The sequence below is a fragment of the Canis lupus genome, chromosome 5 (assembly GCF_003254725.2).
Source record: "Canis lupus dingo isolate Sandy chromosome 5, ASM325472v2, whole genome shotgun sequence".
NCBI lineage: Eukaryota > Metazoa > Chordata > Mammalia > Carnivora > Canidae > Canis > Canis lupus.
In genome coordinates, this window is record NC_064247.1 from 42367926 (window position 1) to 42385930 (window position 18005).

The 18005-nt window shown below is 44.7% G+C and overlaps 1 protein-coding gene across 13 annotated transcripts in view; it reads right to left on the reverse strand.

Moving 5' to 3' along the window:
• LOC112647230 (myosin phosphatase Rho interacting protein) overlaps positions 1 to 18005 on the reverse strand; it is a 148665-nt gene that overhangs the window by 29991 nt on the left and 100669 nt on the right. For 7 of the 13 annotated variants that reach the window (XM_025428106.3, XM_049109506.1, XM_035716920.2 and 4 more), the window contains 5 exons: positions 8144 to 8285; positions 7143 to 7256; positions 5552 to 5608; positions 4239 to 4307; positions 1309 to 1398 (listed from right to left, as the gene is read on the reverse strand). In XM_025428106.3, coding sequence (XP_025283891.1) covers positions 1309 to 1398; positions 4239 to 4307; positions 5552 to 5608; positions 7143 to 7256; positions 8144 to 8285 — 472 coding nt within the window. The remainder of the gene's footprint in view (positions 1 to 1308; positions 1399 to 4238; positions 4308 to 5551; positions 5609 to 7142; positions 7257 to 8143; positions 8286 to 18005) is intronic. The other 6 variants (XM_035716926.2, XM_049109509.1, XM_049109507.1 and 3 more) reach the window with 5 other exon arrangements.

The window sequence follows — 18005 nt, forward strand, 5'->3', positions numbered from 1 at the left end:
CCCCTGTGAGGGAAGAATTAGCTTTGCCCAAAGAGAGGTTTGGCCTTTGTCCCAGATCCTGGGAAGTAACCTGGGAATCCCTATTATTCAGGGTGGGGGCTCTGGGATATGTGAAATCAGCTGAGCTCTGGCAGAGGGCTGGAAACTGTATTTGACTACATGAACAGTAACTCAATCAATAGTCACAAAGCTTCAACAAAACTCTGGACATGGGACACCTGGGTGGCTCAGTGGTGGAGCATCTGCCTTTGGGCTTCTGGTACTGAGGCCCCTGTCAGGCTCCTTACAGGGAGCCTGCTTCTCCCTCTCCCTGTCTCTGCCTCTCTGTGTCTCTCATGAATAAATAAATAAAACCTTAAAAAACCAAAACCAAAACCAAAACTCTGGACACTGGCTTGGGTGAGCTTCTTGGGCTGGAAGCTCTGGGTACTGCCATACATCTCCCAAGAGGGTAATGCAACCCCAGAGACTTGGAAGGTTTGTGTTTAGGGCCCTGCCAGTACAATTCTCCCTGTCTGTTCCTCTGCCTTGTTCTGATTTGCATCCTTTTGCTACAGTGAAACTATAATTGTTAAGTTTAGTGCTTTTTTGTGTTCAGTGAGTCACTCTGGCCTGTTAAGCCCTAAGGGCAGTTTTGGGTACCCCTTGACCTTGCAGTTGGGTGTCAGAATGATAGATGCAGCAGTTGAGGACTATGCCCTAACCTTGAGCCTGCCTGTCTCCAGGTAGCTTGAGCCACCAGCTTTAATGAAACAGCCAAGGAGAACCATTTCATTTTTCTGATCATCTTCTTTTCGGGGGCGGGGGGGGGGGCAATGCCTTGCGCTCCTGAGTCCCTCACAAGACTGTGGGAGGAAAAGACTTGTATGTGGATGAACGCACGCCCAAATGAAAGAATAAATGAGTAAAACCCTAGTATTTGAGGCTTCACTAACACTTCTATTCTTATTTCTTATATCCCATGTCCTTCCCAACTGCCAGCACTTTAAAGAAAAAGGGAAGACAAAGACCTTCAGTAATAGAAAACTTCTAAATGGAATTGAGAAGAAAGATGCTAATGCCTCATTCTGTTGTTGAGATCACAAACTGGGGTTGGGATGAGGTGCTAGGGACAGAGGAAGGCACAGGTCAAGGTACCAGCGATGACAGCAAAGACCAAGTGCTGACCAAGCCCGTGAGAGAGGTCAGGCTTGCCTACAAGTGTCCCCGAACCAGGACGTCAGGTTTTTGGAAAAATGTCCCCGTGGGTCAAGCCCATGTCCCCCACCTCCACACCAAGCCTGTCTCCGAACTCCACCCCAGGCTCACATGTATCTGAAAGCCATAGTTTCTCTGGACTGGATACTCTGTGACATCGTAACACGTAGACAAGTCAATTTCCCCGTCCAAGTCAGCCGCCTACAGAGAGAAATGAGAGGATCTTAGGAGATTGAGAAAGTAAAAGTCAACACCTAGACAAGTGAATTTCCATGTTAGCTTTATTTTTAGTGGGTATATACACTGACAAGTGAAGATGCTGCCTATCCTATGCTACCTGGAAGCATCAATGCCATGTCCCTGTGTTTCCTGCCAAAGATATCTCATGCCAGGGGTTGGCAGACGTGATGGTGGAACTCTTTTAGTCTTAAAAATTGAGGGTTCCAAAGAGTTTTCATTTATGTGGGTTTTACCTATTCATGATATTTAGCATATCAGAAATAAACTAGAAAAAAGTAAACATATTTGCTCATTTAAGAACACAAATAGGGCAGCCCTGGTGGTCCAGCGGTTTAACGCCACCTTCAGCCCAGGGTGTGATCCTGGAAAACCGGGATTGAGTCCCACATTGGGCTCCCTGTATGGAGCCTGCTTCTCCCTCTGCCTGTGTCTCTGCCTCTCTCTCTCTCCGGAAACCTGGGATCGAGTCCCACGTTGGGCTCCCTGCCTGGAGCCTGCTTCTCCCTCTGCCTGTGTCTCTGCCTTTCTCTCTCTCTCTCATGAATAAATAAATAAAATCTAAAAAAAAAAAAAAAAAGAACACAAATAAACCAAAAAATATTTTTAAAAGTCAGCAAGGGATTTTTACAAATCTTTAAATGCTTGGCTTCCAAGGACAGTTGGATTCTCATATCTGTTGCTAGATTCAACTTGTTTAGTATGTCATTTTGAATGATGTATGGTTGACCCTTGAATACTATGGTTTTGAATTGTGTGGGTCCAGTTGTACATGTTTTTTTTTTTTTTTAATGTAGTATGGTACTGTAAGTGTATTTTCTCTTCCTTATGATTTTCTTAATGGCCTTTTCTTTTCTCTAGCTTGCTTTATGGTAAGAATACAGTATACGATACATGTAACATGCAAATGTGTTAATCAACTGTTTGTGCTGTTGTTAAGGCTTGTAATCAACAGTAGGCTCCTGGTTCAGTTTTGAGGGAGTCAAAAGTTACATGCAGGTTTTTATCTGCGCAAGGGGATGGCACCTCTAGCATCTCTGTTTGTCAGGGGTTACTGTACATGAAGATATTCCAGCCTTACATAGATCGACACTGGAAAAGGAAGACACTTTAGTAGTCATTTCTTTCTTTTATCCAGTTTCATTGGGGAATAACTGACATACGTCACTGTAGAAGTTGAAGGGGTACAGCAATGAAGGTCTGATTTACATACACTGGGAAAAGGTGTACGTTCTTAAAGGTTAACTGCAAAGTGGAATCTGAAATCCTGTCAAGGGACTTTCTATACTGTTATATTAAAATGCACGGTTTTCACTGCCCTCTGAATGGACCTGTACCCATGCGTGACCTTCTAACTATGTACCGGTCATTTGGAAGACATGAGGTTATGCGTTATCCTCTACAAGTTGACATATTTCATTACATGAGCTCAAAACATGTTAGTATTAGCACCTAGTCATCAGGACAGTCTGTAAGTAAAGGGAAACTGTCAAATTTCTGATGGGGAATACAAATATTTCAAAGCTCCAATTTTGCTTGAAAGCTCAAATTATATCATTGGCAATGAACTGTCTGTTGTTTTCTTTGAAGGGACAGACTCATTTGGTTCTTTAAGAAAGTGTCTGCCAAACAGTCAAAGTGAGCAAGCAGTTTGTCTCTGTGTTACTCTTTTAAGTGCAGACAGTATTGCATGAGGAGAAGCCACCAGTTCGGCTGGCAGTGTGGATGGGGCATAAGTGCTTGCCCATGAGGCATCCATCATACTCTGGTACACAGTAAACGTGACTTACGCTCACTGTTGATTTTGAATCACAGAATATAGAAAGATGAGTATTCAAGAACTGAGACTTTAAATGGCATTTTAATTGTATAACAAGTTTTGAGTGTACCAGCCCCCTGAAATGGTCTCTAGGCATCCACAGACTACACTTGGAGAACTGCTGGTCTACGCACCCACTACCAACCACACACGCTCCGTGTTGCCTGACTTCAGGCAGCACCAGGGACCTGCTGCCCACAGTATTCTCATCTACCTTGAATCTCTAACATCTTTCCACTGAAGTCCCTACAGAACTTCCCTTTTTTCACGTTCAGGTATGTAAATATATATAACCAGTCTTTAATGACCAATATTTAGATTCTTGCCAATCTTCTGCTATTACAAAAGCGGAGGAATGACTAACCTTGGGCAAAGATCTTTTCCTGTATGTGGAAATATATATGAAGGATTCCTGGAGTGGAATGCAAGGGAAAAGGTAGGAACACAGACTTGCCAAATTGCTCAAAAGAGATGGTATTTTTGTAGGTGAAGAAAAAAGAGCCCCTTCTGGTTGGTCTTCAACCATGGAATCAAGATAGTCAATTGGGCCAACTAAATTCATTTGCCACATCCCATCTTTGTCCAAAAGACAAAGGACAAGATTTACTTCCGTTTCTTCAAGAGACTCAATTCTCTATGAAATCTTTGTTGAAAAAACAAAACTGCTCATCCTTTTAAATTAAGACATCTTTCAGTGTTTTTCAAAGAACGGAGAAAAGAGAAGCCACTGAAACACACACCCCGCCTAAAGTAGGGCCTCAAAATAGCCCAACGTTTCAGGAAGAATCAGTCACGAGATCAGAAACTGGTCACACTATGCTCAGACTTCCCACCAATCTAGACCTGGAAACCCAAGACAGCAACTTGGACACCAGTTGACAGACAGAAGGGGACTTGAGCCCGGAGAAGCAGTGGCTGAGAGCCTGGGGCTCCTGTGGCCACCCGGACCCATCTCCACAATTAGGAAAGAAGACAAGACACTCACCTCCTCAGCTGCCGAATCCCTGTAGTATCTCAGACTTTGATCAGCAAGGACAAACCAGTGTTTCTTCCACTAAAAGGGAAAGGAGAAAGCAGACTCAATGACCATGCAGCACATTTACTGCTCTAAGGCAATCCACAGCCAGAGTCCTGGGGGCACCTCCCAGAGCGCAGGAAAAGCAGAGGGCAGGCAGCCCCTCCCACGAGTGGCAGACACACACAGGACTCTGCTCAGGCCACAGGCAGCCATGCGCACATGACCTCAGGGCACTTGCTAAAGCTGCGGCTCCCCCGTGACAAGGCAGCATGGAGAGCTGGGGTGGGCCACAGGCTATGAGCTCTCTGTAACCCACAGTGGTGTGGCTGGTGAAAAGTGCTTCGCAGTCCTCAGTCTCAACTTCAGAGGCTGCAGACAGGGGGCTGAGCCCTCCGAGCTGAAAGGTGGCTGTGAAAACAGCATCTCCATCCTTAGGTGGCTACCTGTGAGCCACAGCCACTGGCTGGCTAACCAGAGAGGCGCGCCCACCTGCAGCCAGCAGGAGCAAACCAGCCAGCCAGATTCCCAAGTCTTCACTGTGAGTAGCAAGGAGGGAGACTTGAGTCTTCAGGAAAGGCCAAGGGGATTGATATGGAGGAGAGAGAAAAAGAGGATGTTTCGGCACAGTCAGTCAGGAAACAGGAGGAGCTCAGGAGGGTGGGGTTTGGGGGCCTCTCAGTAAGAACTAGCAGGCTCCTCTCCGTGCCTTCCTGTAGGCCTGGCCTTCCAGCCCCAAGCAGGGTCAAGGTGGGGCTAGTAAGTTCAGCTGCAAATCGCTCTTCCTGTTGGAGTGTGATGGCAAGAATGTACCACACTGGCTTCTCTCAGGACTGTGGCTGAGCTGGAGTCTCTGATAGTCTAGCAACCCTCAGCTGCTGTCCACTTGGCCTGCCTTGTGAGCAACCATAAGTCAATCATACAACCAGAGGCATCTCCTGTCCCTGAGAATCCTGGGCTCCCCAGGAACATTTAGGAAAGAGTACCAAGTAGAAAGTTAACATTGTAGGATGCTTCCCTGGCCTGAGGCTGAGATCCCTGCGGGGTGTAGGAGGACAATCTTCTCCAGAGGTCCCCACTCCCCACTGTAGAACTGAGGGTGGGGGAGGCGGTGCACCTCCAGTTCCCTGATGAGACGGAGGTCTCGGCCTCAGTCCTGGTCCACCAGAGGAGAGGCCATGCTGGATGTGGGGGACTGAATCAGTGTTCCCAAACCCACTGGGGACAAGGCCAGGTAGACTTTGTACCTGCTGCCCATTGCCACAGCAGCCCTGCATGCTCACCTGGCTGTCCTCATACTGCTTGGTTAGCCAGCCTTTCTTGAAATTCAGCAGGTCAGGCTAAGAAAGGGAGAAAAAAAGAACAGATTAGAAGAAAGCACACTGATATCCCAGTTGTGGGAAAAGTATGACTGAGGGGCAGGCATCTCTGTCCAGATGAGGTGGGCAGCAGAAAAAGGGGTTTCTCCACCTGCCCACAAATATTCCGCAGACTTATGTGTCTTCGAGGGAGGAGATGCCAGGCTCGGTGGGCTGATAGGGAAGGAAGGCAAGGCCCCAATGCCCCGTGAGCAGCAGCAGTGGGGCTGCCCAGAAGCACAGAACAGCCCAGAGGGAGAGGCATTTAGTGTTTGCCATGAAGGGGAAAATCTGTGGTGAGTGCTAAAAGAAGAAATCAGAAGTTCTCACAGAAGCCATGGAAGACAGAGAGGAAGACTGAAGAGCAAGGCCCACGTACGGTGTTGAGCAAAGATGCAGCAGCAAGCCTGCTGAGGCCCTGAGGTCACATATCAAACAGGATGAGGTTCAGTCTCCATTTCCCTGCAAGATGCAAACTCTGGACAGCTGACAGGAAAGCAGGGGTGCTGTCCCTACCGGGCTCTCCTGCACCAAGGTACCTGGGTCTGAGGAGTCGCGGGAGGAAGCACTTGAGGACCACCTGCAGCCCAGTGGGGCCTTGCTTGTGTTTCACTCCTGGACACCTGCAAAGCCAGTGCCTACAGAAATGTGGATCATCCTTCCCCTCACCCCATGTGCTTGCTCTCTACTCTCCTATAGCTATCCTGACCAGAAACAGGCTGTGATGTCTTTCCATATTAGAAAACCAGGAGGGAGTTATGGGAACAGGAATATGGTGGCAGGACCACCTCCAGCCACACACGTTCTGGGAATCTCTGCTCCAAACCTCCAAGCCAAATCCAGATTCAAGGAAAAATCAAATTTCCTCCAGGTAAGAAGCCCACCTATCCTTGTTCAGGGTCATGTCAGTGTGTGTTTGGTGGCTCCATATCCCAGGGGTAGAAGTGGCTCTGACTTTGGGCTTCTCAGAAAGCTGAGGACAGAACAAAGAGGAGCCCTGGGTCACCATGTGAGTAGCTGTCCTTCACTCCCAGGGCCTTTGGCCTGCCACTCTCAGCTCCCCGAGGGAGCAATGGTCCTGTCTCACCATGCACCGACTACACCTCCACTGCAGCTCAAAGGACCAAGGGCAAAGGCCCTTCTCCTTTTGCAGTGAAACACCATGAACAAGGCAAGGGCTCCTAGCAAGAGAGGAGCCCAGTGATCAAAATGTCACTGACACAAACACCCAAAACAAGAACAAAGGTTCCCTGCTGTGGACCTGGCTCCTCAAAGTCAGGATTTTGCTGCCTTGGCCAAATGGCTTCCTCTATTGGGGACTTCAGAGCTCAGGATGCCCACGTAGAGTCCAAAAGGGGAAAGAAACACAGCATCTGCTTCCCACGCACAGACGCAAAGGCCGGTGCAGAGGGGACAGCCAGCACAGACGCACGGACATAAGCAGACAGTGACCCCAAGTGACAGAAGCGGCAGGAGCAGCGTCTCCAGGCTTCGGTGCGCGGGCGCCTGGGCTCACCGTCAGGGAGGACTCCGTGGACCTCCTATCCAGTGACTTGGCTCTTCGGTGTGGAGACATGGGGGTGGCCGAGGTGTCCGGGAGAGGAGCTGTGGGGGCTTCGTTGGGGAGATCCTGTGGCAGAGAGCAGCCGCCAGTCAGTACAAGCCAGTGAACTTAGGCGGGGAGCAGGGAGACCAGCACCTGGAGCTGTGGGATGGTCAAGACTGTTCCTGGGCGAGGACAAGAGCACTTTGTCTGGGCTCCCATGGCCAAGTCTGGGCCAACACTGGGACAGGAGCTGGCATCCCGGTACTCCTCGTCCAGCGCCTCTCGCTTCATGCGGCGAGTTCAAAAACACACTCTAGTTGTTGGAACAGCCTTTTCTTTCAGAAGCATTTCTCACCATCACTCTCTGGTCCTACCCCTGCCCCCTGGCTTCTTGGGGTCACAGACAGAAGAGCTCTGGGCTCTGTGCCAGCCAGCAGCAGAGCACCTCATGAGTCCAGAGAGAAGGTGGGGAGGGAGATGAAGATGCAACATTCGAACACAGCAGGGTCACAAGAGGTGAGGGGGCTGCCTGGGGAGGAGGAGGAGGATTCAGAAGAGGGATCTTCCCCTGGACTAAGAGGAGCGAGGGTGATGGCCACCACTTGAAAGAAAGAGGAAGGAAGGTGCTCAGCCTCGTGGCTGGGCTGCCTCAGAGAGAAAGAGAGCAGCTCTAGCTACAACCTGGGATCTAAGGCTTGCCAGACTAGCCTTTAGCAGAAATGGATGAAGTTCCGACAGGAAGATGCAGAAGACAGTCCTCGCCCTCAAGAAAGCCACTCACTGGAAGGGAGGAGAGGCACGAGCAGACAACCAGGAAACAAGAATGGGGAACTCGGCGGCAGTGGGTCCAGGTGTGTGTTTGGGGAGGGGGGCGCTGTGAGAAGGGGTGAGGCCATACGCCCACCAGGTCCCTGTGGCCGCATGTGGCACCGCCTGTGCCTCAGCGCTGGCCCCAGACCCCAGAGGCTCACCCGTTTCCTAGGAAACGCCCTCTTCTCACTGCGGCCCTGGCGAGTGTCACTGGATGGTGAAGGCCCAGATGATGAGTTAGTCTCCATGTGCTCTGCCTTCTCAATGTCCAAGGCCTCAAATTTCTCAATGACCTGGGACCTCCTGCAAGAGAGGACACAAGGCTGCTGAGGGGGAGACAGCCCCCCACCCCCACCCCACAGCCTGAGGTGGGCTTGGTCTTGAGTCACAGAGGAGTTCCTTCAGCCAACACTGCCATGCCTGGTCCATCCTGGCCTTTCCTGGGCCTCCCGTTTTGCAGGGCATGTAGGCTGTGCACATGGCACACTGGGATGGTTCACCGGACACTCCTCCCCAAGCTCTCTGTCCCATCACCGTGGAGGGGGAAGCCATGCAGGGGCTGGCAGCAGCTCAGGGCCAAGGGCCATCCCTTCCCCCAGGCCTGTCCTTTCCCTCTGCCTCCCATACCAGAGGCTCTTGCATGGTCTGTTGACACACTCAGCAATCACACAGCTCATCGCCTGGCATCCTCTCCTAAGCCACAGACATGATCAGAAGGCAACCACCACCACCTGGAAGGGGGACAGCCTCCATCCTCCCTGCATTCCTCAGCAGATCATGATGCAGCCCCCACCCCAGGGCATCCAAAATTTAGCAAGAGAAAGGCCCATGAATTAACATCGTTTCTGCCACAGTAAAAAGAATCAAAAACCAAATTAAAACAAAAACAAAGCAAGTTGATTTCGTGTGAAAAGGCCGGGGCATCATCAGGCCATTTACGGCTGGACACGGAGCTGAGATGGGAGCGAAGCAGGCGAAGGAAGGGCGAGTAACGTCACACAGCGACACAGCAGGAGAAGGCGGAGAGGGGCAAGACCTGAAAGAAAATAAGGCTGGAAAATGAATAAACAGAAAGGGACTGCTTGTTAAAATCAAATAATGCTAAATCAAAAATTATCCAAAGAATTAAAGAAACAAAAACCCAAGGTGATTACTGAGAAGGGGAGATCATCCTTGTCCCCGAAGTTACAAGGAGTCACCATGGTGGCTGAGGGCAGAGAGACCAGGTGGGGCATGTGGGCAGATGCTGAGTCTTCCTCACCCCTGGGGGCCACCCACCGTGGGGGCCTGAGACTTGGACAAAGCGTAACAAGGCCCCGAATGGAGTCACTCGTGCTAAGCCCACTCACCAAACTGAGACTTAATATCTAAATTACAGTTTCAAGCTCTCCCAGGAGTGGAATCTTAAACCAGTCAATTTGGAATTACCTGGTCAGCACTAGTGAAGTGATCTGCTTGACAGAACCCTTGCTGTCCCCCAAGGGAAGGTGACCTTGCCCAAAACAATGCCCTTTTTGCCAGTAATTTCCTTGTCCCACTCCCTTCTGCCTCTAAAAGTCTTTCATTTTTGTATAGCTCCTCAGAGCTCCTTTCTGTCTGCTAGATGGGATGCGGAATCACTGAATAAAGCCAGTATCTTCAAAATTTACTCAGTTGAATTTTATTTTACAGATTTGGTGGCAGTGGTGGGACCTGAAGGAAACTTCAGACAGCTCTGAGGACAATGAGAAACATAGCTAACTGTAGTACCTGTGAATTGTTGGTGTTCTCTGTCTTTCTTGCCATTTCTGAGGGCCACAGGAAATTCCTCATGGTTCTGAGCTCTGCTCTCTTTGTGTTGAGCTCCCGACCTAATAGGCTTTTTGTGGTCCCCCACTTGACTAGACCATGCTGGGAACCGTGGCTAGTTCAGTTTGTAATATTCCATTTGACTGGAACCCCAATCCTCAGTTCAGTCCCCAGATTCCCCATTGGGGACTTCCGATGGTTCAGTCTGCAATTCTGCATTTGATGGGAATCCCAGTCCACAGTTCCCATTCTTTGGGGTCTGCTGGTTCAGTACTTTCCCCACCTCAGTTCCACACTGAGAATTGCTGTTGGTGCACACAAAGCTTTCTACTGGTTGGGAGCATCACAGTTACTGCTGGTACACTAACGTGTACACAAGGTAAAGGCTATCGCTAATGAGAATCTCAGAAGCCAAAAGCTATGAAATTGGTGGGCACAGGCTAAGCACTTAAAGATCTCTTAGTGTCTGCCACCTAACTCTGAGAGTCCTGTGTCAGGATAAGCTGGTCACGGAATGGACACTGCTGTGACACAGGGTCACCTGCCACACAATTTCCAACCCAGCAGCATATCCCTTTAGGTATTAATTTGGCTCTGGGAGACTCAAAGGCTTAGCTAGAAGAAATGGGATCTTTAAATTCCAGAGTTGAGCACACCAACTTCCAGCACACCTACTTAATTTTATGGCTAAGAACTATAGTCCCAGAAGCTATAGATATCTACAAAAATGCAAAATCTTACTAAAGATAACAGCATTACGATGGCTAATATGGGAATATTCCAATTAGACAAGATCACTTATTTAAGAAGTGCACTAAAAGCCAGGGTTCCTAAATCAAACAAACAGAATAGCGTGCCTATTTTAGTTGGTATGCAGAAGCTTTCAAAGGCTTCAGGATTCCAAAACAGTTTCATTGAAAGTTTTACTGCAAAGGCCAATGAAAAATTAAAGACATAAAAGATATCTAAAACAACACCCAGGTCTCCCCCATAACATCCTCGTAGGTGGCCAACATCAAAACACTGGCTCACAAATCAGTGTATCACTTATTTTTTTTTTAATTTTTATTTATTTATGATAGTCACAGAGAGAGAGAGAGAGAGAGAGAGAGAGAGAGGCAGAGACACAGGCAGAGGGAGAAGCAGGCTCCATGCACCGGGAGCCCGACGTGGATTTCGATCCCGGGTCTCCAGGATCGCGCCCTGGGCCAAAGGCAGGCTCCAAACCGCTGCACCACCCAGGGATCCCCAGTGTATCACTTGTATCCAACCGGGCCATTAGAAAAAATTTTGTCCTCAAACGTTTTGGATAAACTCAACACTAATTTGAATGCCCCCATTATCTTCCTTTGAAGGAAGCCCCCATATGGTCTCCTCCCAGAGTTGGTAGGACTCTGAAAGTTTTCTGGTAAACTGCTATTATTTTTTTAAACAGCCGAGGAAAACGAAAACTAAAATTAACGAAAAACCTTGAATTTTGGTAGCTACCAGAGGCTACAGAAGGGATGCTGGGAAAACAGGCAGAAGACAGAGAAAAGTGAGAATTCATACCAGAGTCAGCTCTCCTGAATCTCCATCTGTAATGCCCAGTCAAGAGACAAAAATAAAATTTCACATTCTCCCTTTCTTTCCAAATCCATTGGTTCTTGATCCTTTCTCTCTGAGGCACCTACTGCCTTCTTGTCATGTTTTGTGCTCTAAGAACTGGTTTGGTTGTCTGCCTGAATGGGATCTGCAGGTTGCTGTTTCTTTCTTTTGCCTATCTTTGAGAGTAACTCTGGGAATACCTGTGTGACTCAGTGGTTGAGGGTCTAGTCCTGCATCAGGCTCCTTGCATGGAGCCTGCTTCTCTTGTCTCTGCCTATGTCTCTGCCTCTGTCTGTGTCTCTCATGAATGAATAATATTAAAAAAAAAAAAAAAGTAACTCTGGATCTTTGGAAAGCAGTATCCTTTTATACCCACTTCTTTTAGTTCCCTTTTACATTGAAAGGGGGGTTTTTCAATACTGCCAGAAACATGTGCTGTATGTTCTGGCTGAAAACTGACAAGATACTTAAAAAGAGTTTTTAAATGGCTCTGTGGTCAGAAGCTGGCCAAACTGGAAGCTGATAATCAGTCTGATAGGAAGTTTTTTTAGGCCTTCTTCCCTAAGCTAAAATGAAACTATGTGCCCAGAAGAAAAGCATCTGAAGCCTCTGTGAAAGGATTTATTAAAACATTCCAAAGACAAACAGTTCTAAATCCAGAACACAGAAATCTTTTGACTTCCATCTCAGTTGGAAAGCTCCTCTCTGACATTAAGAAGTAAACTGAGGATAATGAAGTTGGATAGGTACTTATGGTCTCCTTTAAGCTGCAAATTCCCCAATTCTTTGAGGAATTAAAGCAACTGTCCACATCTTATAAATATTCACAAGACCAGAAATCTGGCTCCAGAAACAATTTGCAGTCCATCTCTTTTTTACCAATACCAAAACCACCTCTATAGGTCTCAAAGGCTTCTAAGTATTGTGAAAATGTTGGCCTTAGGAAAAGTGTTTCTTGGAAGCATTTACATTTGTTTCCTGTGTCTCTGATGGGAATGTTCCACCTGGTCCTCTCTAGGATCTCTTATCTAGGCCATCTCTTTGAAATAACGTCAGGGACGAAATTCTATCCCAGAAAAAATAAAGAGGGAAAGGTTATTGGAACAAGGGTAAATGAAAAATCCTAAGTGTCTTCTCCACAAATATCATTAAAAAGCTTTAGCCATCTGACCAGGTACACTTATTTCATCTGCCAGAAACACAACATGGATCCAACTTAGAACTAGTTATTTTATCTGTCCGTGGCTAAAATTTTAGAATGGAAGCTGTAAGGTAGGGGTGTATTTTTAACCTATGGATGGTACTGCCAGAATTAATTTATAAAAGAGCTCTATTTAATTGGCTTCAAGAAAATAAAGTGCTTACATGAATTACATGCATATTCATACATTTGAATATATATAACATTCTAAAAATAGAAAGTAACCTAATGTTTTCAGGTACATGTGGTCTAGGAAAATATTCAGTATTAATTCTGATTTGTTAGTTTAGTTAAAATAGACATGTCTTTAGAGTTACTGACATAAACTATAGTTTATACCTACAACTTTTATTCTGAGTTTACTAGTCAAATAAGCTCATAGTGTCTCTGTTATAAACTTTGTCAATGGGAAACATAGAGTAAGATGACAGCTGACTTTGTCCAAATGTTTCACAAAGCTTTCATGGGTAGTTGAAACACAAATGATCTATAAATTAGACATATGTAAGTAATATATGCATTTTTAGGTGAACTTTTCAGCAATAATCATATTTTTGGAATGTCTACTTAAATGGTTTCCCCAAATCTTTTTGGTAAAAAAATTTTTAAAGAGTTTTACTAAATTAAAGGGTTCCTGGGTGGCTCAGTCAGTTAAGTGTCTACCTCCACCTCAGGTCATGATCCTGGGGTCCCGGGATCGAGCCCCGCATTGGGCTCTCTGCTCAGCAGACTCTGCTTCTCTCTCTCTGCCTCTGTCCCTCTCCCTGCTCGTGCTCTCTCTTTTGCTTTCTCTTCTCTCTCAAATAAATAAAATCTTAAAAAAAAAAAAAAGTTTTACTAAATTAAATACCTAGATCATCTCCAAATAAAATACTTAAATATTAATTACTGAACATACGTTTACCTACTTTATTATATAAAGAAAATAAAGATATTTGGGTCTATTAGTAAACGTTTTGTGCTACACTGAAAAATCTATGATGAGAAAGCATGTTTCCAGAAGATACAAAATGTAGTCATTAATTCACCAAGCCATGAATGCTAACACAAGACAGCTCACAATTGTTTACCGCTTTATTTTCACAAGACACTAAGGTTTTTAAGGGTTAGAAATTCTAATATATGTAGGATGTGTGTTCTTGGTAAAAGAAAATATGAGGAATGAAGATCCATTTTTGTTGAGGGAGAAGAAAGTGATTTTGCCCTAAAGTGAGACTGGTAATTGTGAATGAAAAAAAGAAAAAAACAGGACAAAATCAGAATGTAAAAAAAACTGGAGAAGGTTCGTGAAAAGGGAATCTTGGGAAAAGTTTGTGCCTGGTCAAATGGTTAATATTAAAATGAACTTGAGTTAAAAAAAAAAAAAAGATGAATTTTTTTTTAAAGATTTTTATTTATTCATGAGAGACACAGACAGAGAGAGAGAGGCAGAGACACAGGCAGAGGGAGAAGCAGGCTCCATGCAGGGAGCTCGATGTGGGACTCGATCCCGGGTCTCCAGGATCACGCCCTGGGCCGAAGGCAGGTGCTAAATCGCTGAGCCACCCAGGGATCCCCAAAAAAGATGAATTTTAACATCAAAAGTTAAGGTGGTATGGTATTATTATTATTTGTTTTTTTCTGTTAAAAGGACAATATTTTCTCAGTCTGCTATTATTAAGAGACTATGACAGGTTTTTCTTTACTTTATATATAATCTGCTGAGAAAAAAGGATTCTGTCTTATCAAAATCATTTCCTGTGTTTCATGTTGTCTTTATCAAGTCTTTGATTACTGAAGAAAATGAATCTCCTCTATTAAAAGAGCCTAGGTGTTTTTAAAAGAGCCTAATTGTTTTTACAATTAGGTAAAATACTTTCTGTATTTGCCTATAAAGTCTGTAACTGTCACGCTGGCTAAATGATAACTGAGTATTGTTTCACAGTAATCTCAGATCCTGTGTAACCAAGTATCTTAAAGCCTTTTGATATTTTGACAAACTTCCTCAAAATGTAATCCTAAATGAAGTCTTCTTGACCTAGAAGTAACTTTGGGATTTTTTCAGAGGATTCCAGGAAACTGTAAAAGATCTGTTCTCTCTCCTCGTAAGAGAGAGATATTCACTAATTAGGCTTGTTATGTTACATTACACGGGCAGCATTATCATATAAGTGATGCTAAAGTTTCTTAGGTTCTGATATGCCCTGATATAATGTTATCAGTCATAATTTCAGTTATCTTAAAATACTAAAATATCACAAATCACTATATTTCCCTGTTATTTTCATTATAGTAACCTCTCATCTGATCTTTAACTATGGGCATTTTTAAGTCTTGTCACTTACAGAGTTATTGTTTTACTCTGATGCTTTTGCAGAAGTGTTCAGGGAAAAGACTTTGACAAGTAAAGGTTTCGCACTTTCCATTTTTTTTTTTTAAAGAGAGGAAGAGAAATAAAGGAGTAGGGGCAAAGACACACACACACACACACACACACAGAGGGCGGGAGGGGGGGAGAGGGAGGGAAGGAGGGAGGGCATCTTAAGCAGACTCTATGCCCAGCATGGAACCCAAGATGGGGCTTGATCTCACAACCCTGCGATCACGACCTGAGCTAAAATTGAGTTGGACGCTTAACCAACTGAGCCATCCATGTGCACCAACAAGCAAAGATTTCTAATAACTTTAAACCATAAAACTAAGTGGGAAGAACTTCCAGAACTAATGGAAAAACTGGATTCAAGGAGAACAAGTATTAATTACATGGGACTGAATGAACTGAGGATGATTATAATTTTACATGACCTTTTGTTAGAAATACTGCTAGTTCCTTAGTGTTTTTGCTTTTCTAGATTTAGGGAAACATTTTCACTTAAGTGATTATGACCTACAGCTATTTGGTAGGGCATACGTTTGTAAACAAAGATGAAACATTTACTTACTTTTTCTCCCTAACTGATCCCTCTAGAATTCATAAGCTCTTGGGTATTATTTTCATGGCAATATGCTTAGTTATTTGTATTAAGTTCAATAAAAATCTGTTCTCCTTGTAACAGGACACAACTGGAAACACTAGCTATATTACCAAGGCTTTGACCTGAACGTCCTATTTTAGAGATATGCATAGACTCAGATATGACCAAATATCTTTAAGGAACTGCTTGGAAAAATTGGGCTGGTACCTTGCTCACAGGATTCCTGGCAGGCCTATGTACCTCAGAATATTTTGGGGAAACTTTTAAGAGAGAAATTCACTCAAACTATAGGTACTACAGCTAAAATTTAATGGCAAGTCTTGGCTTGGCTTCCTGGCCTCAGAGAAGAGTTCAATCTGAGATTCCTTATATAAGGTTCCAGCAAAGTAGTTTTCAAAAGAACTTATATGGTCAAATGATTCTTGCTGCACTTATAAAACTAGACTAAGTTAGAAAACAAAGAAAGGAAAAAAAAAAAAAGAAAACAAAGAAAGAAAGAAAGAAACTAGGCTAAGTTTAATACACAGTAATTTTACTGTGACTATCTTTTTAAAAAATGGGAATAACTATAAAGAGAATAACTGTGTTTGTATCTTTGTAGATACGAGATTCTAGGCTGTAATGGTCTTTGAGGTTTTCCTCTATACCTGTACATAACCTGGACTGGCTCCTGAATTCTAGTTTTTGCAAAAAATTTGGCTATGACTCTCCAAACTAACATTTCAACTCTCTCCCATTCTTCTAATTTGGAATCGCTAAAGAACAAAGACTGCCCTCAAGGGCTATATCAGGTCCTCCTCATTCCCCAGGCAGTAACCAAACTTCAGGGAATTGAATCTTGCATCGACAGCTCCCAATTAAAAAGAGCCCCTTCAAACTCTAGGAACTATACAGCAGCTGGAGACCTCAAAATCAATTCGACTAGGAAGGAATGGACTTGAAAGTGGACTGCTATACCCAAGATGTCATTCTTTAAACATGAAATGAAATGTTTTCCTTTTCTCTTTCCTTTACTCTGGCACTGGCCTAGAAAGAAAGCCACCATCCATCTCTCTCAGGCCATTAGTAAGGGAAGGTAGGGGGTGGGACAATCTTTTAGATTGCTGGACTTTTAAAAAGAGTTCTTTATCTGTCCATGATACTAGAGATATCCCCTCCCCATGACCAATTTCTCTTCTATTCCCAATTAATGCCCTGAACTGAGGAGTCATACAGGCTGACTTTTACACTTAGAACACCTAATAACTAGTTTTCACCCTTCTGTGATTATAACTATACCAGCCCAATTGGACACAAATACCTAAGGAAATCGTAGTACATTTGTATTCCCACGTTCCTGTGACTATCTAAATCTGATCTGCTCCCAATTATAAAAAGACCTCACCAGCAGCCTCCATCTTGGCAAGGTCAACATTGTTCTTGATAATAGGATATCCCCTGATTATCTTGCAGCAAAACAAGGAAATGTATGTGCTGTAGTCAATGCTACTTACCGCACCTAGATTAATACTTCCTGGAAAGTTGAAAATCAGTGACATAAAAATACCTGAAAAAACCACTTCAATTAAAAAAGTGACTCTTTCAATGGAGGTCTTTGAGTTATTTGATTTTGATTGGTTTGGGTCTTGGGGACCATGGATCCAAAATGCACTGCAGACATTGGGAATGATCCTGCTTAAAATAACCATAGGGGTCTCCCTCATGCACTATATTCTCTCAAAACCTTTAAATGCATGTTTGCAGCCACTAACCACAAAGCAAATGGCCTCCTTGGGTCTGGAACATCATAAAAGGAATGAAGAGAATAACTGACTTAAAACAATGTGAAGCTGAAGTTGTGACCTGTGAGTACCACAGAGATTCGGCAAAAAAAAAAAAAAAAAAAAAGGCCTTTGAATACCACAGGAACAGCAAAACCTGCAAGAATTTGAGCAGTAGCTGGGAGTGGTGCTAAGGTCTTAAATTTTGATCACACCACTCAGTTAAGCTGAGAGTCTAACGAAAAGGGGGGCGGGGAGATGGGGTGCCTGGCTGGCTCAGTCAGAGGAGTGTGTGACTCATTCTTGACGTTGGGGTCGTGAGTTTTGAGCCCCACTTTGGGGGTAGATATTACTTAAATAAATAGGTAATAAACGAAAAAGGGGGGAGCATTGATTGCTTCAAAAAAATTTAAAAATCAAAAAAAGGGCAAAAGGCCCAGAATAGAGTCAACTGTGCTAAATCCAAGTCACCAAATGGTGGTTAATAACTAACTTACATTTTCAACCTCTCCCAGGAGTGGAATCTTAAGCTACTCAATTTGGAATTACCTAGTCCATACCAGTGGGGTAATCTACCCGATAGACCTCTGCTGTCCCTCAAAGGAAGGTGACCTTGCCCAAAACAATGCATTCTTTGCTATTACTAACTTCCTTGTTCTGCCCTCCCCTGCCTCTAAAAGTCCTCTATTTTGTATAACACTTTCTGTTTGATAGACTGGATGCTGCCCAATTC